Source organism: Sceloporus occidentalis, unplaced genomic scaffold (assembly GCF_023333645.1).
Source record: "Sceloporus occidentalis isolate IW3139 unplaced genomic scaffold, rSceOcc1.0.p SCAF_118, whole genome shotgun sequence".
In the NCBI taxonomy this organism is placed as follows: Eukaryota; Metazoa; Chordata; class Lepidosauria; order Squamata; family Phrynosomatidae; genus Sceloporus; species Sceloporus occidentalis.
In genome coordinates, this window is record NW_028317098.1 from 1,503,178 (window position 1) to 1,525,390 (window position 22,213).

Consider the following 22,213-nt stretch of genomic DNA (forward strand, 5'->3'; position numbering starts at 1 on the left):
ATATTTGCAAACCATGGCCTGTTATAGACTGCCACAATAAAGCTGCTTCGGATCTCTTTGGAGGTATGCTATTTAAATGATGCATGCATCCTAAGAATCTGGAAGCTGCACCAAAGCTGCACTCCAGTGCTTAGGAATGGAGTGTGGCTTTGACACAACCTCTGGACTCTTAGGACCTAGGCATTATGTAAATAGCATACCTCCAAAGAGACCCAAAGCAGCTTTATTTGGGCAGTCTGTAACAGGCCCATGAATTCACTGGTCTTTGTGTCAAATTCACAACTAGTAACCTTGCTTCAAAGAACTGTGCCAGTTATTCTTATTCTCCTGTTACAAAAATACGTGTTGTCTCCACTTGGAAGCCAGTTTCTTTTTAGAAAGGGAAAGTAAACTATCACAAAGCCATTTTCTTCTATCTCTATAGTTATGTATTATATAATTCTGGCAACCTTAGTGAAGGCATATTCTGGTCTCTCTGCAAGATTCAGTTCAGTATGCATAACGTTAGATTAAGTTTGTTTGGTTTTTTTTTTAAAAAAAAAACTTTAATAGTGGGCAAAAATAATTTAAACCCACTCATAGCTTATTGGAGTAATGGTTTTTAACTTTTTTCCTTTCTATCTTTTTCCTTACTATCAGTTGTACCAGCTTTCATTTTTTCCAGAATCATGGTGGCAAAGAAAAGGATACACTTAAAATATAAAAGGAGACCTTATTTATGAGAAAAGTGCTCTCTCAGTAACAACTATCAAATATAAAATACTATCATCTACAAAATACAGTCAACCCTTGACATTCATGGGGGTTAGGGGCACAAGACCCCTGCGAAAGTCAAAATTTGCAAATAATGTGGGGGGGGGGAAGAGAAGTGCATGCATGTGTGCCCCCATCTCCCTTCCAAAGCCTCAAACAGCTCTAGCAAGCTCACTCAGGTGCTGGAAGGGCAGAGGAGCGCACATTTGTGGCTCCCTCCTTCCTTTCCAAGGCTTCAGGGAGCTTCAGGGAGCTCTCTGAAGCCTTCAAACGGAGAGTGCATTTGTTTCCCCCAAACCCCTTCCCAAGGCAGAGAGCTGTCTTTCCTCAGGCAGCTCCCTGTCCAGGAAAAGGGTGAGAGATTATTTTCTCCAAACCCCTTCCCAAGGCAGAGAGCTGCTTGAGGAAAGAGGCAGCTCTCCATCCTGGAAAGGGGCAGGATTGGTGCGTGCACCTTTCCCGGCTTCTCCTTTCTAGGCTTTTTCCCTCCCCAGGGGAAAAGCCCGGTAGGGAGGAGGAGGAGTGTGAAACCGCGAGTGTCAAAGCCAGAAATGTCGAGGGACGACTGTAGAAGACTATGGCCTGTTACAGACTGCCAAAATAAAGCTGCTTCGGGTCTCTTTGGAGGTATGCTGTTTAAATGATGCATACATCCTAAGAATCCAGAAGCTGCACCAAAGCTGCACTCCAGTGCTTAGGAATGAAGTGTGGCTTTGGCGCGACCTCCGGACTCTTAGGACCCATGCATCATTTAAATAGCATACCTCCAAAGAGACCCGAAGCAGCTTTATTTTGGCAGTCTGTAACAGGCCTATAACAGTGGTGGAAGCCAGTAAAATACAGTGGTTTGAGTGCTGAACTAGGCCTCCAGGAAACCAGGGTACAATCCTCTCTTAGCCATGGAAACCCACTGGGAGACCAGGAACAAGACACACTCTCTCACCATAAGTGAAAGGCAATGGCAAACTTCCTCTGAATAAATTTTGCCAAGAAAATAGTAGGATGGTGTCAACAGAAGTCAGAAGAAATTTGAAGGCACATAACAACAACGTAACAGTTTTGCACCTGGAATTTCATTTGTGTTTTTCATTTCATTACTCTATGCTTAAATCATCCAGCTGCATGTAGATCAGGGGTAGGCAGCCTTTAGAGAATGGTTTTTTAGAAACTGTGATTCATAGTGGCACCGGCGATGTGTATTATGCCCCAATTTGCAACCTTTAATAGGCGTTTGCAGCACATTTGTGTATATGCAATATTGCTTTCTAGGGTGCTAGGAACAAACTCAACAACAGTTTTCACTGGTTTCACAGGGAATATTGTATGCAAAATTGTTCCATCAGGTACTAACTCAACAGCAGTTTTCAGTGGCTTCACAAGGAAAGTTGCAAATCACTGAACTTTAAAACAAAATGCACCTAAACTGCATCACAATCTGAATCTGTTGCCAGCATTGACCAATAAGTCCAATTCATAGATCATGTGTGTGCATGTGTATGTGCCTTCAAGTTGCCTCTTGACCTATGGTGACCCCAGGAATTTGATAGGGTTTTTTTAGGCAAGGAATCCTCAAAAGTGGTTTTGCCAGTTACTCCCTTTGAAATATAGCTTATAGCACCTGGTATTCATTGCCAGTCTCCCATCCAAGTATTAACTTGGTCTGACCCTGCTTAGCTTCCAAGAACAGACAGAATCTGGTAGGTTCTTTAGGCCATATCACCTAAAAAAACTAAATAACCTTGGGACTAAAATTGGATTAAGCTGATAGAGGCTAAATATATCAATAAAACTATAAATCCCAGAGTCCCAGGATTCCCTAGTATTGAGCCATGGCAGTTAAAGCAAACTGCATTAATTTTGCAATGTAAATGCAGCCCTAGTTGGAAACATAACCCATTGTAATGGATTTGAGATACCTTGCTTGATGTTTATGTTTCCTTCTGTCAAATCTTTTAAAAACCAACAAAATAAAGAAAAATTGTACATATTCCTGACATCCCTGGTTTTGGTGCCTTAAACAAAACTGGAAGGCTTTCTCTTTTCAACAGGAGTGTTGAGTGCATTCCAATGTGCTGTAGAAAATGTACATCTTCTGTTCTACAGCACCTTGCTCCTTATTAATAATATTCTCAAGTGGGCTTTCATAGCTATTCAAATTGCACTTTGCCATATTGATGACTTGAATTATTGAACCCTTAGTGCAATTTGTCAGTCAAATATTCAAATTGCTTCAATTATATCTTACAAAATGTGCCTGCTGAAAATTGATAAATAAAGCTTTTATCTCTTCTAACATTTAACCCTGACTATTATTATATGTTCAGGAAGGCAGCTTCCTGAATTCACTTTATAAGCATACTTGGTTTTGTTCTAACACCACCTTCATGTCCATTTCCAAAACTGAACAAAGACAAGGAGAAATCTGCACAGAAAAGGGAAGAGTGCTCACAATTCTATTTAGAGGTGTGAAATTTCTACTAACGAAAAGAAAACCATTTTCTTTGGGGGGGGGTTAACTGAAATTTGGGGGGGAGAATTGAATATATTATTGTCTTTTACAGACTGAAAATTGCTATGCTACTTCACAAATATAAAAGGTACTACATATATAATGATACATCTATGCAATTTTGTTTAGCATAAAAATTATCATGTTTGGTATCTTAAAGGTATAGTTCAGTTAGACAACAGTTACAACTGAATTCCCTTTTTTAAAATGTTTATTTTATTTTATTTTTGTTATAAATGGGGCTTTAAGGAACTCATTGATTTTGTCACGGTTCCCACTTAGGAGCAGGTGAAAAACAATAGCAGCAGAAACAATCAACCTTTGTAAAATGGGGGAAATTGCTTTGCCTCCTCTAGCTTTCCATACTGTTAAATAGGCAAAAGTATTCAAACCCATAAAAGGAACTGAGAAAAGGAAATCAAGATCAGGAATTACAATGATCAGATACTGTACATTGTATTACATAAATGTCTTCCTTTTATGTATTTTTTAGAAACAGCTGTAAGGAACTAATATATGGACACTTAATCATAAATATTTTGTTTATTATTCTAAAATAGAAAATTCAAATTTCCTAATTTTTAGGATCTCCCTCCTTAATTTTCAATTTTTCCCATGGGGGGAAGCTTTAGAAAAAATGGGGGGAACTAGTGGCTTTCCCCTCTTAATTTTAGAATTTTTTCCCAAGCCCTTCACGCCTCTAATTTTGTTCTAGATCAGAAGCTCCTTTCTACATTTATCTTTCTAGTTAAACAGTGTCTCCTGAACAGACTCACTAAAGAGAGGCCAAAATATTACTCAGCCTTTTCATGCAGCCATGTACTGCATATGCATTCATTGGCCAAGGTGAAAAAATACTGTAAGTTGTCTATTTTTTAAATTCTTGTCTAAAATACTGAACACTTTAAGGACACTTGTACAATAGCCATCTAAAAGTTGATCAATAGGCTAAATCATACAGTAATCCTACCTACAACAGATTTACTGAAATTAATGGTACTTGCTATTCACAACTCCAATGGTCTATTCTAGCTAGGAGTGACATTAGATTTAGCCCAGCAATGGGCATCATGCTATCCTTCAAATGTTGGACTGAAATTCTCAGCATTCGTCACAATTCATATCTCAGCTTATAATTATATCTTATACTGCTGGAATTTGCAGTCCAATAATAAATGGATGGCTACATGATCCCCAGCCCTGATATACTGGAGATTCTACATGCTCATATTTCTCAGTACACAGAAAGAAGGCCTCAGAACACAAAATAACAAAAGAAACCCTGGATAAAGTGTTCCAGCAGCTTCTCATCTAAGTCAGATCACCCAGTTGATTAGCAGAAATAGTCTGACCAATTGCATAGACAGTGAAGTTAACATTGCATCCCCTGCTACATTTGATCAGTTTTTTTCGGAATCTATATACAGTTGGCCCTTCTTATACTCAGATTTCTTATACACAGATTCAAGCATCCACGGTTTGAAAATGTTCAAATAAAGTATAAATTTAAAATATCACACCTTGATTTTCCATTTTTTTTATAAGGGACACCATTTTGCTATGTCATTCTATTTAATGGGACTCGAGCATACACGGATTTTGTTATACACGGGGGATTTGGGAACCAAAACCCAGCGTATAACATGGGTCCACTGTATAAATTCACTAAAATTTGTAATAATCCTTTTTTGCTCAATGCCTTGGTTTTGTGGAAGAAATGGAGGCATCTCTTGGCTCCCTACCCTTCCCCTTTTCTGCCTTTTCTTACTCACCCTCTTTTCCAGAGCCCAGAAAAATACGCAGAGTTTCAAGGTTGGGAGGTTTATGGTCTGTATACAGTTAGGGACCTGTTCCACAATGGGACGACTATCACAACGGAGCAACTAATCTGTGCTCTCATCAAAACTGGTATCAAATAATACAGATACAGATAAATAATACAGATACTGCTTCAGATACAGGAATATCCTCGCCAACTTACTTTTTTTGAAAACATGTGCATCTCTACGGCTATATATTCTAAAGACCAAATAGCATGCATATATAATTGTCTGCAAGAAGAAACATTTGGGAACTCAACGCTTCATAAGGCAGGATGGGAAGCAGAACTTTCCTTTTCAATTGATAGTAAGACCTGGGAAAATATATGGACTCGTTTACTGTTTAAAACTAGTTCCATTGCCATTAAAAAGAATACTATCAAGTTGGTCCATCAATGATACCTCACCCCAGTCAAATTGGTTCGTATGTCTACCAATGCTAATCCAAAATGCTGGAGGGGTTGTGAAGGTAGGGGAACCTTTGTACATATGTGACTGGATTGTCCCTTACTGCATGAGTATTGGACAGAAATTTTACAACTGATCTCCAAGATCACTAAACAAAGTATACAATTATCACCACTCCTAGAACTTATTACAGTAGTTTGCTTCTGGCTGTTGCCAGGCTTGAGATAGCCAAGAACTGGAAAACTAGAAAGCTGAATATTGCAGGATAGCGGGCTAGAATCTGGGACTTGTGGTTAATGGAGAAAATGGCAGATAATAACAACAGAGCAAGAGGCTTACACTCTGGATTGACCTTTCATAAGATTTGGCACCCATTTATTGAATACATCCAGCAAGATTTAATCTCTAGACATCCCCCAATTTTAGCTAATTTTTTAATGGAAAGATGTCTTTCAGGATCCCTGAATATACCATTTATCTATAATTTTCAGGGCCTTATCTGGATTATTGTCTTTATGTATTGATGTTCTGGTATACTGTTTGTTATCATGTTTTGTTTTAGAATGTATTAATAAATTTTAATTTAAAAAAAGATTTCTGGCATTCTACAGAATATTTGCTAATGATTTAAGGAATATCCAATCATGGTGATACCACAAAAACTTCATAAAATGAACAGAAATCAAAATCAGTGTTTGCCATCAATAATTCTTGCATACACGTGTGCATACTCATATCCATCTATCACCTATCCCAAGTTTCCCAGTCAACAGTAATTATCCTGGTGCTTTCTTATGATAGATTTCTAAATAAATCTCTGAAGATACCAGCCACAGATGCTGGTGAAACGTCAGGAATAAACTCCTCCAAAACACGGCCACATAGCCCCAAAAAAACACATAAACCAACAGATTGATCCTTCCCTCAGTATAAAGCAGCTATACAGTCCCATCATAAACTAGCAGGAAATAGTATTTTGGCCTACACTGTCAGCATTATTTCAAAGAACTCTCTTGTAGTGAATTCTCTGTTGCTAGTGCATCAGGCACATGGTAAGTATATGCAGCTTACAACAATACATATTGCAGTACTCCAGAACAAGAGAACAGGAAAGACCAGCAGGAGGCTAACATTCCCCAGATGACAATGAAGAGATACAATAAAATGAACCCAGCTAATCCAAAGCATGCAATCTATGCTTATCCAAGGATAAAACAGTTTCATGCATTCTTTTTTATTCCTAAAACCAAACCAAAGAAAACAAAAAAGTGGAACTGGAACTGTCAGGGATGATGGGAGTTGTAGCTCTTCACCTCTGGCTCGAACTCACCACCTTGTTGCGCACCAACGCTGACCAGTTTTGGCCAGTGGATAAAGCTTTGCTCTAAAGCAGCAGAGTTACAGAGAATAGGCTGAAGACCCTGACAAACTCTCCAAGCCTTCTCACTCTTGCTTCCACAGAAGTCTTCCCACGTCTTCAGGATCCAGCTGGTTCTTGTATCTTCACCCAAGACACCAGACAACTCAGTAGTCTTATATAAAAGATCTACTTTATTCTACTATATACAGCTCCAAACTATCCAACACAACAATACTCCAATACTACCCACCAAACACATTGGGATTCATAGTCATTATTATAGTCCTTGGATCATACCACCCACTCTTGTCAGTATCCACCCAGTGGGCGTGTACATCCATTCTCATTGGCTTTCTTGTTTCTATCCAGAATTAATGATTTCATCATCTCAGCCTTGACCACTTAAGAATTCTCAGGTGTGCTCAATTATCCACTTTACATTTCTGTCCTTGGCATACAGGACTTGTTAATTGCATTACCTTTAACACCTGTGTGGCTCTTAATTTGCTTCTGCTGAGTCACCCTGACTCTCACATACATGTTTTATTTCAATCACTGTATGTCCCATGTTGCTTTTTCCTTAACAGGAACACCATTACCTTATATGCTTACCTGACATAGAACATTGCAGACAAATTACAAATAGGAAAATCATATTATTTATTAAGTAACTGTCATGTCTAGAGAATTACAGCACCCATCCCACCCCCAAGGACTACTTTCAATAAACAGGCAGTGTGACAAGTTTTTGGCACTTTGAACAGCTGATGAGAGTAGAGTTTCTCTACCTAAGCAAGGTTTCTTCAGCGAAATGTAAACATTGAAAAGTAGTCTAAATTAATCTAGTAGCACCAACAAAATGATTTACTATGCTCAATACAGAAGATGTAAAATAGTAAAGGAAAGGATTTCTTGCATTCATGTCACATATAATTTGCTCTCTTAAAGTTTCACCCACTTACACATTATATTGCCCCTTACAAGTCACTTAAAGGATGCATGAATATCTCAGTACTCACTTGTGCATATTCTCCACACCTATAATGATCATGATATAGTAGGAAATTCCACTTTGTATAACAAAATGTAAGGCATACCTAAGGGGGGGGAAAGTATTTTGTTAGTCTAAGCACTCATTTCAATTATTTAAAAACAAACAAACAGGGAGGAATATCTATTGTGCACTGATCAACCAGTCAAACACAATACACAATTGTCTCTGTTTTATCAAATTTAAATAAAGACTGTATACAAGCAGCAACTTCTCAGTTTTTGAAGTTACTTTAGAGCTGCCATTGCCTTCAGTATCCATGTTCATTGTGCATCCTCTGTCATGGTGCTTGATATATGTTTTGCACTGCTTCACTCTATCTTGGAAAAGCTGAAGCAAGCCTTGAAACACAAGTGGCACTAATGCAATAAATTACCAATTTTTGTTGCTAATATCTATGCTTCACCAGAGCACCTTTAAGAGTGTGTTTTTTACATGACAGGATGAATACATGTGTCCATTTTGTACAGGGGCAATTTTGTGGATCCCAGAAGTTAACAAATGCCCCCAAATCCTTCCTAGGAGATGTGGAGGGCCCCCACACACCCCAAAGGCATTTGGGAGGGGTTTTGCAGGGAGAGAGCTGTGGGGGGTTCAGCCCTCCAAGGTCTCCTGGGATGCTAATGTAGCTCCTTTGCCTGTGACAATTGCCTACTCCTGCTCTACAACTTGATGAAGAAGCAAGTCACACTTTTCATGTTTATCTGGGCCTATCATCAACCTTCCTACAAAAGGTGTACTGAACACATCTATCACCCATACAAATACAAGAAAATACTAATTACAATTCTAGCTGTAAAATTCAGTAATCCAGATATGACTTTAGAAATAAAATCTGTGTACTGTCAAAGAGAAAAATCAAGTTACTCACCATCCGAAACAAAAAAGTGCAAGATAAAGGCCCAAAAGGGTGGCAACAAGATGCCTTATAAATGGGCTAGTTTTGCTTGAATGAAGGTAAGTTCGAAACCAAGCAGCAGCAAGCAAGGCGAAGAGTTGGCACACTACAAAGTTGACCTGCAGGGAAAAGAGCTATTATTCATATCACTATATGCTGAAACTGTAAATTTACTCTGTTTATATTGCAACGAGGAAACAAACCTGTATCATTTTAAAAGTAACAGCTCTTTGCTTATTTCATTCTCACATGCAAAAAGCAACTGCTGAAGAAGATTTAAAACTTCAGAGTTTTTTTCTTTAAAAATCGCTTGTACAAAAATATGGGTTTGTACAAAAAGGGTTTTTTTACACAGAAAGAGTATTTTGTGCCAAATACCATTTTCTGTACAAAAAAGTGTGTGTGCACCATTTTTTGTGCACATGAACCATTGGATTTATTGAGATGTTCTTTCTTATAAAGACCAATGCCATAATACTATGCCATATAGGCTTCCATAATGATGGTCAGTATTGTCCATTTCTTCCTCACAGTAACTTATGAATTCCATTTTGGGAAACAGGCAGGATATAAACCCAATAAATAAACAAGTTTACTCACTACTAAGTACACAATTCATTTGGCTAAATTTGGAAGATACTATGTTTTCATACTCTTTCTATGGTAATTGTAACACATCTTACTAATGTAATTTTTGTTTTGTTTTTGATTTTGGGTTTTTTTGTTTTGTTTTGTTTGTAATAGGATAAGTTTTTTCCCAAAGGTGGGAGAAGAGACTTACTTTCTTGTCAAAGAAGATAAAATTTACAAGTATTTATATACCTAGACAACTGGTACAGGTACAATCCATAATAATCATTTTATCATGAACTCTTTGGTGCTCCACAGATGTATCTGTTGTTGCATATAGAAAACTTTACACACAGCACGAAAGATCACAGCAGGTATCCTGTTACCGACTCATTTTCTGATCATTGCAAAAGTCAGAATTGTGTTCCAACTGTGCAATGACCAAAATCCCCACAACCATAATTCACCTTGTAAGCAGTGCAGCCCCACCCTATGGCCATTTCCATGTTGCCAGAGAGCTGGGGAATGAGAGGGGACACATCCAGCTGTTTCCCTATAGCTGGTCATGCTGCAAGGACATAATTTGCAAGGACTACCCAAGGACCCCAGAGATCTCAGTAATTGCTTATCGCAGCGCAGCCAGCTACAGGAAAGTAGCTGGGCATGTCCCCATTCATCCCCTCCTCAAACCACAGAAATTGTGCTGTCAGGGGGCTGCACTGTTTACAACGGGACTAGTCTTGGGAAGCATAGCTATGGAGACATAGCTACATGATACCTGTACATCTCCCCATGCAAGATGATCTCAGCCCATCTTTTGGATTAAATACTATAAGGTAAATCAAGCTACCTAAGTTGTTGTAACTGCAAGAAGTACCAGATGTCATGCTTGCTGCAAAATAAGTTGTTCTGTCATTTTCTTTAGGTGACATGTGAAATGTGAAAGTAATAAATGCACCACATGCATTTTAAAAAACACCACTGTACAGACATCTGGAAAACCCAGTCCAGACAGACAGATGTGCACAAGGTGAACTATCAGCTGCCAACTTTTCTTCTACCAAACTGACTTACCCAAACTATATCACATACAACTGTCTCAGCTACAGAACTAATATCTTGCCATATATCAGAAACCACAATGGATTATAGCTATATAGCTCTATCTTTTTAAGCAGCAAAATTCACAATTCCATAAAAATTATTTCCATGTCATAGGCAGGATTTGTAGTTAAGAGGCTCTCCAAGAGGAGATGAGTTGCAGCGCAAGATTCACACAAAGTTTACACAGATGAAAGTAGATTTAGATTACTAGCAGGTATCTGTTTGGGTTGGATCTTATATAAGCACACTGGTTTGGGGACAATGAAATTCTTTCCAGTAGCCTATACAACTTAAAGATTTTTTTAAAAATAGCAATAGTATTATATCTGGCAGAATCTCAGTGGAGGAGGTAATGGCAAAGCTCCTCTAAACAAATCTTGCCATTATAGGTTCACTTTAGGATTACCATAATTAGGAAACAACTTGAAGGCACACAATGACAAACAACAAAATACTATAGATCATTTTGTGCTCTTTTTATCTAGACTAGAGGTTTTGTGATGATTTTCAGTCTGATATTGTTATATGAGTACAGTTGGCCTTCCGTATCCACAGATTTGTTTTATCCACAGAGTCAACAATTCACGGCTTGAAATTTTTCTCAAAAAATAAAAATAAAAATAAAATAAATCCAGAAAGCAAACCTTGATTTTGCCATTTTATATGAGAGACACAATTTTACTATGCCACTGTATATAATGGGACTAGCATCAATAGATTTTGGTATCTACGGGAGATCCTAAAACCAATCCCAGTGGATAGCAAGTGCCCACTATATAATTGTTAATCCTTAAGGTCTCTCTCTCTTTCTCTCCCCTTCTCTCTCTATTCACACTCCTGTCCCACTGGACTCAACACAACTTATTTTCCTGGGTTAAAATTATATATGATTGAAACCCTTACTTGCTTAATACAGAAGTTAACGGCACCAAGAATCTGGAATTTCAAGTATACTCAAATTAAAATGCAGATGTATTATTTTATTTCCCCCCTCCCTCAGTTTATAAAAAACTTGCACACTTGATAACCATTTAACACACAGGTGACATGCATTAGAAGATTAGAGCAACTCAACATAAGGTGGAACCACTGACTAAGAGATGAGATCTAATCATTCTTTTAAGATCTATTTATGCCTTAAAATACTGAAAATTTAATACATGGAGGATAATGAAGATTGGTGTTGCAAATTTCCTTCCATTCAATGCATCAGAATTCTGAAATGAACATATTAGAGCTGTAGGTATGCATTTCTAAGATTTCAGGTATCTCAGGCGCGTTACAGACAGGCATAAGGGACGTCCTCAGGACGTCCTAAGTTTAAAAAGGGGCATCACTTCTTGATGCCCCCAAGCCTAATACATCCTGAGGACGTACAAGATGGTGGCGCCCCATCTACATGGGGCCCACCATGATGGCGTCATGAACGTGCTGCCTCCAAACGAGGCGGTGTGGACGTGACGCTGTCGCGACGCGCAAGGGTGCTTAGTGCGCCCTTTCGTCGGCAGAGGAAGGAGCTCCAAAACGGAGCTCTTTCCTGGTCTTACGTCGCTGGGTGCAGCCTTTAGATGGCTGCGCCCAGCGATGCAAGGGAGAAAGGGGCCAAGCGGCCCCTTTCTCCTCCTCCCTGCCACCATGGGGTGTCCTTGGGGCTTGACGCACCAAGGACACCCGTTTCCAGGCCTTGGGGAAGTGGCCTTTTGCCGCTTCCCCGCGGCCTGGAAAGCGGCGGATCGAGGCCTCAGCAGCTGCCGCTCTGGCCACTGAGGCCCCGATCTGGCGGGGAAAGGGGCAGGGGCAGGCCGCCGCTTTTCGGCGGTCTGTAACGCGCCTCAATCACCCTGAAATAGGTTATTTCAGAATTCAGGGGAGAGTGGCAAAAGCTAACATTTTGACATTATTTTAATTGTTCTTTGCTCCCAAAGTGATTTGAGGAAGTTTTTGAAGACTTCTTTTTTACTCCAAAAATAATTTTAAAGGAAATAATGGAGAGAGGCAATGTTCTCATTTGATCTGCTGCTTAATAAGTCAGAGTGCTTCAATATAGAATACAAGTTTGAAAATTACATGTGTGATATTTCATATGTCATATACATTCTGCTTGACAGTAAGCAGGCACAGCAAGAATATGAAGATGACAGAGCATATGGAAAAGACTGAGGAGCACCCTATTCAAAGTGATGTTCCAGAGCAGAACTATCTGTTCCTTAATGCATGCTTCTCACATCAAACCGTATGATGAACATGAGGAAGAAGCATTATGCAGACATGAGGAAAATACTTCATCTGTCCCTTGTCCATCAACTCTCCCACACAATTTTTCTCCTTCACCAGGCCTTACATTTAGAAATAAACCAAGGGAAGAAGAAAAATGGGCTAGTGAGAATGGAAACAGAGGAAGAGATTAGAAGGACAGAATTAAGCACATCCTCCTTTTCATTGCTTTTCCCCTGAAAATAACATATTACACTCCCTCTTTCATGTCAGCTCAGCAAGCATGGGTCTGGGGATCTATTACAGTCGGCCCTTCTTGTACACAGATTTTTTATACACGGATTCAAGCATACACGGTTTGAAAATGTTCCAAAAAAGTATAAATTTCAAATATCAAACCTTGATCTTCCGTTTTTGTATAAGGGACACCATTTTGCTATGTGGTTATATTTAATGGGACTTGAGCATACATGGATTTTGTTATCCATGGGGGATCTTGGAACCAAACCCCAGCATAAAACAAGGGTCTACTGTATATAGCTAGGTTTTTATGTAGTTATCAAGTTTAAGGAGATCCACAAAGCAGATATTATTTCTCTCGATTTCTGTCCAGGAAAAAAATATATGATATTATGGAACCTACTTTTGTTGTTCTTTCATATGAAACTGCCCAAAAAGTCCACAAAGCAGATGTAAGTTGTACCTACACTGTAGAAATAATGCATTTCAACACCACTTTCACTGCCTGGGCTACATCATACAGAATCCAGGGATTTGTAGTTTTGTGAGGCATCAGCACTTTTTGGCAGAGACAGCTAAAGACATTGAAAAACTAAAAATCCCAAGATTCCATAGGATGATGCTACAGCACTTAAAGAGGTGTCAAAATGCATTATTTCTACAGTGTAGATGTAGCCACTTTCTTCTCTGAAATCTCCATCCAGAAAAGAGTTATGGAACCTACTTTTGTAGTTCTTTCATATCCAACAGCCCCCCCAACGCACACACCGGGGGGGGGGGATGATTTAATAGAGAATGTGTACTTTGCCTAAATCTGTATGCATCTTACTAGCAACACAGCAAATTCACTTCAGGGAAATGTACAAGAAAAGCCAATAATCAAGAGCTCAGAATGAGAGAGGCAGATAAGTAGCTAATGTGAGCACATTCCATTGTGGTCAGGCATTTCAACAATGAGCCCTTGCCACTGCACAACATAATAGCAAACAACAAACAAACAAACCTCCAAGCATGAGTGGGCACAAACAAATTCAATACAATTCTAGCATACACAATTTAGTGCCATGCTTTGACATATGAGTAAAAGCCCATCCCAGAAGAAAGCATGAAGTAATTTGTGAGTTCCACCTCCTCTCAACAGCCTTTCAGCAATTAAAGGCTAAGCAGGTCAAACAAGGCTGTACTTCTCAAGAAACTCAAGGTATAGAAGAGAACTGTATTTGTCAGGCACTGTGACATATTTCTACTAAAAGGAATCTCCCTACCCAAACCATTTCTCTCCTGGTGGCCTCTCTCTCATTTGGCCTATCTCTAGAAACAGATAAAAGCTGTTTACACCATTTCATTCAGACGATCAGCATTACCAGCAAGCACGACAGCTCAACAATTTAAGGATATGTCTCAATTTTGATGCTGCTTAAGAGGAAACTCTAGACATAATGTTTCCTACTGAGTATATTCAGCAGAGTTATCCCAGGGAAAGAGTCAAATTCCTAACTTTCCAAGGCTGCAAAGCTATAATAAAACTGTATTGGTAAAGTTTGAAATCCTTTTGATGCTGGCACTGTTTCAGCCGGAGTCCAGTAACGTAAGCTACTATTTGACACTGTGAATTTACCACAGACCTAGCAAATCCTTCAAATAAACAACGTACTGTATTAAAATTAACATTCCAAATTCTTCCAGGGTTCAACGGTCAACATAAATCCTCCATTTGTAAAGGAGAGTGTGCATTGCATTATACTGCAGTTTAAGAAATCCCACCACTGCACTGTGCTGCTGATAAATGTTTATCCATATACAAATGTGAAAGAATGCAATCAATTTGAATTCACATTTTAAAAAGTAATTTTTTTTTAAAACAAAAGTATTCTTTTTTTAATATCAACACTTTTACTACAAAAAAAGCAAATTGTTTTCAAACACTTAAGTTTATGTGCAGATACAATTACTGGTTCCAAACTTGCATCTCCAGATGTTAAGACTGCAGCTCTCAGAATCCCCATCCAGCACACTCAGTGATCATTCTGTGATATGTATTGGTCCAATAACATCTATGGACACAATGCTGGGATCTACATCTCGAGAGATGCCTTGTCTAGAAGCTAGTTGCTTCCATGTCAGAGAGGCAGTAAATCCACTCTCTAATTTAGGGTCCAAACAGACAGGCCAAAAAAAAAAAAAAATGCTGCTTCGGGTCACTTTGGAGGTATGCTGTTTAAATGACACAGGTATCTTAAGAGGCCAGAAGCTGCTCCAAAGCTGTGCTCCAGGCCTTAGGACTGGAGCGTGGCTTTGGCATGGCTTCCGGCCTCTTAGGACACATGCATCCTTTAAATACAAACCTCCAAAGTGACCCAAAACAGCTTTATTTTGCCCTGTCTGTTCAGGCCCTCAGTTTGAATTTTATGGCAGTGCCAAGGTGCTAAACCCTATCATCCAAATAGTTTCAGGACCATGTTTAGCTCCTTTAAAGTTCATATTAAAGCCAAAAGCAGATTAACAACCACCACCACTGCAGCCTTCCGTGTGTTTGACTACAATTTCCAACGTTCCTAGCTAATATGACCATGTCTGGGATTAATGGAGATTGTTGTCAGCAGTAGGTTGGGAAAGGTTGCTCTAGAGCTTAAACAAATCCATCAAACAATGGAACAAACTCCTCCAAGCAACATGTTACCATAAAGGTCACAAATGAAATAGAATGTGAATTAGTTCAGAGGTAAAAGAAAATCAATGAAGCACCACTGTTTGATGAACAAGGTAGTAAGCATTTGTATCAACAAGGACATGAGTAATATTATAATTGCAAAACAAAAACTCTACTGAGAAATCTTTGAGCTTTTTTATTTCTTCTATAGAAAAAAAGGCCTTTTTCCATACTTCATCTCATCAATGAACAAGTCAGATTATATGAACGGAGAAAGAAAATCTTCCATGAAAGCCACAAATTGCATGATTCTATCAGGTACAAGTCATATGGTAATTGAAAGTATGTGAATGGGGGAACATAAGATCGTTCAGGTGCTAGAATTGCCAAAGAGCATTTGTGGTGTATGAAGGAGTAGATCAGTGAGTGCCCCTTCTTAAAACTTTTCCCTTCCCTCTTATTCCCTATTTCTCCCTCTAACACATATTAGACAAACACTATTAAGTTGTAAAAAATGATATCCCTACAGCAAAGTTCTCATCACAATAATAAGGGGCCCTCAATAAATATTAATTGTGGGGGTATTTTCCCATCAGTAAATGCTGGATCATGGATGTGCAGTTCACAACACAATGAGTTGTATTAAAAATGCTTTCTACAGTCTATTTTATGAATAGCTGGTATTCTATTACTCTCTGTATTTCTATGATTGTATACCATTATTTATTTGTGGTCTGAATTAGGTGTATTATTGATACTGTACTCCTTTGAATTTGATATTTTCATTTATTTCTTTAATTTGTGTCTACTGTCTTGTTACTTATGTTATATACAGAATTTCTATTTTGTTCATTGATGTTCATACATTATCCTATTGGATAATGTTGCTAATTTTACATACTGTTTAATGTATTGCATATTGTTTCAATTATTTGTTCTGGGCATTTTCATTAGTTACAGTCTTGTGTAGCAAAGATACTTAAGGAGATACCTTGTCTCTTTACAACTATTTTGTTATTGTTAACCACCATCAAGTCAGCTTCAAATAATGGCAACCCCCTGAATGAGAGACCTCCAGGTTACCCTGTCATCAACAGGGTAACTTGCTCAGGTCTTACAAATTTAAGGCTATGGCCTCCATGATTAAGTTCATCCATCTGGAATACAGTTTTCCTCTTTTCCTTCTGTCTTCTACCTTACCAAGAATTATTGTCTTTTCTAATGAGTCATGTCTTCCTGTGATATGGCTAAAGTACGACAGTCTTAGTTTAGTCTCCTTGTATTCTAAGGAAGGTTCAGGCTTGATTTGCTCTAGGACCCATTTGTTTCTTTGGCAGTGGTATCCATAGAACTCCTCTCTAGCACCACATTTCAAATGAGTTGATTTTCTTCTTATCAGCTTTCTTCATTGTCCAGCTTTGGACAGAAACAGGAAATATGATGGAACCGACAATCCAAATTTTAGTATTCAATGATACTTCGGGATTTTGTCTAGTTTCTTCATGGCTGCTCTTCTAGTCTTCTTATGATTTCTTGACTGCAGTCTCCATTCTGATTAATGACTGAGCCAAGATAGCTCTACTACAGTGGGCCCTCGATTCCTCCAGAGGTTTGATTCCAGGAATTCCAAGAGATACCAAAGTCTGTGGATGCTCTGGTCCCATTAAATACAATGCTACAGTAATGGTGCCCCTTATATAAAATAGCAATATCAAGGTTTGCTTTTCGGAATTTGTATTTTTAAATATTTTTCAAACTGTAGATGGTTGAATCTGTGGATACAGAGGGCCAACTGTACACCAGCTTTATTATACCTACTATATCAACTTTAAAACACACACACACAAAGCTTCACAAAAATTTTAAAAACCTGAAGATTTAAAGAACCAGTTTTGTCAGTCTTCACCTTCTTAGAATCATAGAGTTGGAAGAGACCGCAAGGGCCATCCAGTCCAACCCCCTGCCATGCAGGAACTCTCATTCAAAGCATACCCAACAGATGACCATCCAGCCTCTGTTTAAAGATCTTCAAGGAGGGAGACTCCACTGCACTCAGATGGAGTGTGTTCCACTGTCGAACAACACTTACAGTCAGAACGTTCCTCCTAATGTTGAGGTGGAATCTCTTTTCCTGGAGCTTGCATCCATTGTTCTGTTCTCTGGAGCAGCAGAAAACAAACTTGCTCCCTCCTCAATATGACATCCCTTCAAGTATTTAAACAGGGCTATCATATCACCTCTTAACCTTCTTTTCTCCACGCTAAACATCCCCACCTTCCGAAGTCGTTCCTCGTAGAGCATGGCTTCCAGCCCCTTCACCATTTTAGTCGCCATCCTTTGGACACGCTCCAGTTTCTCAACATCCTTTTTGAATTGTGGTGCCCAGAATTGGACACAATATTCCAGGTGGGGCCTGACCAGAGCAGAATAGAGTGCGACTATTACTTCCCTTGATCTAGGCCAGGGGTAGGCAACCTTTTGGAGCCGGGGGCCGGGTTGGTGTCCCTCAGACAAGTCGGGGGGGGCCGAAGCCGGGGGGTGGAGCTTCCACCCTCCAGGGCGGGGCTGCATGCTGGGGGAGGAGCTTCCACCCACCAGGGCGGAGCCACCCTCTGGGGCGGAGCCACCCTCCGGGGCGGAGCCTCCACCAAAGCCCTGCAAGGAGGAGGAGGCATGTGCCCGCCCTCTCCTCCTCGGTCCCTTTCTGGACAAACACCCCCAACCTGCATTCCAAAACACACACAACAGCACAGTTGTGCATTTCACATGGCTTTACTTAACATGGCCTCTTGCATATTTCAGAGGCTTATTCCATAACCAAACCCCTTGGGTTTAACACTTAGCATGGTTTAACATGGCTATGCATATTGAACATGTCAAGGTGGTTTCACCGTTCTTGGACCAAGTGTACTTCTCAGAAATGTGTACTTGGTCAAGGGACTTTGGTTTTTCTTCACTGTGCATGGGTTTGTAAAAATCACAGCAATTTACATTGGCCTTGCCTCAGAGGCTTTCTGATATCAATATCACCATTAAAGAACCAAAAACACACAGAAAAGGCACTTTGGAAAGTCACACTCTCTTGGCTTCAGAAACAGTGCCTGCATGCCTCTCAAGCTGACTCATATCATTGTCATTGTCATCATCATCATCATCATCACCACCACCACACTATCATTGTCAAAGCAAGGGAGACTTGTTAGCATTAAAAGCACACAAAACACACTTTGCAAGGTCACACTCTCTCAGCTTCTGAAACAGTAGTTGCATGCTTCTCAAGCTGACTTATCATCATCACCACCACACTATCATTGTCAAAGCAAGGGAGACTTGTTAGCATTAAAAGCACACAAAACACACTTTGGAAGGTGACACTCTCTTGGCTTCAGAAACAGTGCCTTCATGCCTCTCAAGCTGGCTTATATCATCATTGTCATCATCAATATCATCATCATCATCACCACACTATCATTGTCAAAGCAAAGGAGACTTGTTAGCATTAAAAGCACACAAAACACACTTTGCAAGGTCACACTCTCTCAGCTTCTGAAACAGTAGTTGCATGCTTCTCAAGCTGACTCATCACCATCACCACCACACTATCATTGTCAAAGCAAGGGAGACTTGTTAGCATTAAAAGCACACAAAACACACTTTGCAAGGTCACACTCTCTCAGCTTCTGAAACAGTAGTTGCATGCTTCTCAAGCTGACTCATCACCATCACCACCACACTATCATTGTCAAAGCAAGGGAGACTTGTTAGCAATTAAAAAGAATGCAAAATAAAACAAAAAAACCCATGTGGCCTCTGGCCACTCACCACCTTCTCCTCTTCCTCCTCCTGCTCTTCCTCTCTCCTCTTCCTCCTCCTGCTCTTCCTCTCTCTTCTTCCTCCTCCTGCTCTTCCTCTCTCTTCTTCCTCCTTCTGCTCTTCCTCTCTCCTCTTCCCCCTCCTGCTGCCCCATCTCCTCTTCCTCTCTCTTCTTCCTCCTCCTGCTCTTCCTCTCTCTTCTTCCTCCTCCTGCTCTTCCTCTTCCTGCTCTTCCTCTCTCTTCTTCCTCCTCCTGCTGCCCCCATCTCCTCTTCCTCCTGCTGCTGCCTCCTCCTGCTCTTCCTCCCTCCTCTTCCTCCTCCTCTTCTTTCTTCTCCTCCCCCTCCTCCATGCGCCGCGCGGCCTGGGGCCAGGACGGAGGAGACAGAGGAGGAGGTGGGCAGCGCGGGGCTGCATGAAGCCCCGCGGGGAGGCGGGGAGGGCCGCGCGGAGCCGCGCAGGGAGGCGGGGAGGGCCCCACGGAGCCCCGCGGGGAGGCAGGGAGGGCCGCGCAGGGCCCCGCGGAGCCGCGCAGAGCCCCGCGGGGAGGCGGGGATGTCCCCACGGAGCCCCGCGGGGAGGCGGGGAGGGCCGCGCAGGGCCCCGCGGAGCCGCGCAGAGCCCCGCGAGGAGGCGGGGATGGCCCCACGGAGCCCCGCGGGGAGGCGGGGATGGCCCCACGGAGCCCCGCGGGGAGGCGGGGAGGGCCGCGCAGGGCCCCGTGGAGCCGCGCAGGGCCCCGCGGGGAGGCGGGGAGGGCCGCGCAGGGCCCCGCGGAGCCGCGCAGAGCCCCGCGGGGAGGCGGGGATGTCCCCACGGAGCCCCGCGGGGAGGCGGGGAGGGCTGCGAAGGGCCCCGCGGAGCCGCGCAGAGTCCCGCGAGGAGGCGGGGATGGCCCCACGGAGCCCTGCGGTTAGGCGGGAGGGCCGCGCAGGGCCCCCCGGAGCCGCGCAGAGCCCCGCGGGGAGGCGGGGATGGCCCCACGGAGCCCCGCGGGGAGGCGGGGATGGCTCCGCGGAGCCCCGCAGGGAGGCGGGGAGGGCCGCGCAGGGCCCCGCAGAGCCGCGCAGAGCCCCGCGGGGAGGTAGGGGAGGGTGGCGCCGGTCTTCATCCTTTGCCTCCTCCACCCCAGGCCGCGCGGCCCTCCTCTTCCTCCTCCGCCGCCATTTTGTTTATCAAAATGGCGGCGAAAGGTCGCACGAGACTTCGGCCGCCATTTTGAAAAATAAAATGGCGCCCGGAGCGGCACGGAAACGGCGGCAATCGGCGGCAGGACTGCGCGGGGGCCGGCAGAAAGGCCTCCGCGGGCCGGATCCGGCCCGCGGGCTGTAGGTTGCCGACCCCTGATCTAGGCACTATACTTCTATTGATGCAGCCTAAAATCACATTGGCCTTGTTAGCTGCCGCATTGCACTGTTCACTCATGTTCAATTTGTGGTCTACTTAGACTCCCAGATCCCTTTCACACATAGTTTCATTCAGCCAGGTGTCACCCATCCTATATCTGTGCATTTCATTTTTCTGCCCTAAGTGCAGTACTTTGCATTTCTCCATGTTGAAATTCATTTTTTTAACCTTGGCCCAGCTTTCTAATCTGTTAAGGCCATTTTGAATTTTGATTCTGTCCTCTGGGGTATTAGCTACTCCTCCAAGTTTGGTGTCATCTGCAAATTTGATAAGTATGCCCCCATTTCTGTCATCCAAGTCATTGATAAAGATGTGGAATAGCACTGGCCCCAGGACAGAGCCCTGTGGGACTCCACTGGTCACTTCTCTCCAGGATGAAAAGGAGCCATTGTTGAGCACCCTTTGGGTTCAGCCGGTCAACCAATTACAAATTCATATAACAGTCACTTTGTCTAGCCCACATTTTACAAGCTTGTTTGCAAGAATGTCATGGGAAACCTTGTCAAAGGCCTTACTGAAATCAAGATATACTATATCCACAGCATTCCCCTCATCTAACAAGATGGTAATTTTATCAAAGAAAGAGATAAGATTTGTCTGGCATGACTTCTTTCTCTGAAACCCGTGTTGACTCTTTGTGATTATGGCATTGCCTTCTAAATGTTCACAGTCTCTCTGTTTAATGATCTGCTCCAGAATCTTTCCTGGGATTGATGTCAGACTAACTGGACGATAATTGTTGGGATCCTCTTTTTCCCCCTTTCTGAAGATTGGGGACAACATTTGCCCTCCTCCAGTCTGCTGGGATTTCTCCTGTTCTCCAGGAGTTCTCAAAGATTATTGCCAATGGTTCCGATATTACATTTGCCAGCTCTTTTAATATTCTTGGATGTCGTTCATGTGGTCCTGGAGACTTATATTCATTTAGACTAACTAGGTATTCCTGTACTATCTCCTTACTTATTCTGTGCTGAACTTCCCCTATTCTGTCCTCTGCTCCATTATCCTCAGGTTGAGCACCCTTTGCCTTTTCTGAGAAGACTGAGGCAAAGAAGGTGTTGAGTAATTCTGCCTTTTCTCTGTCTTCTGTTAGCATTTTGCCATCTTCTCCACGCAGTGGCCCTACCATTTCCTTCTTCTTCCTTTTGCTGAGGACATATCCAAAAAAGCCCTTTTTGTTTTCGTAACCTCTCTAGCAAGCCTGAGTTCATTCTGCGCTTTAGCTTTTCTGACTTTACCCCTACACATGCCTGCTATTTTTTAGAATTCTTCTTTGGTGATTTCCTCATTTTTCCATTTCTTATACATGTTCCGTTTAAAAGTCAGCTCAGTTGAAAGTTCCTTAGGCCTGTTACAGACAGCCAAAATAAAGCTGCTTCAAGTCACAGTGGAGGTATGGTGTTTCAATGATGCATG

General features: G+C 41.6%; 1 protein-coding gene across 2 annotated transcripts in view; it reads right to left on the reverse strand.

The window, feature by feature from the left end:
• LOC149282341 (membrane-bound glycerophospholipid O-acyltransferase 2) overlaps positions 1-22,213 on the reverse strand; it is a 119,060-nt gene that overhangs the window by 69,450 nt on the left and 27,397 nt on the right. For both annotated transcript variants that reach the window (XM_089498319.1, XM_089498320.1), the window contains exons 2-3: positions 8,773-8,918; positions 7,870-7,947 (exon numbers count right to left, since the gene is read on the reverse strand). In XM_089498319.1, the coding sequence (XP_089354445.1) occupies positions 7,870-7,947; positions 8,773-8,918 (224 nt within the window). The remainder of the gene's footprint in view (positions 1-7,869; positions 7,948-8,772; positions 8,919-22,213) is intronic.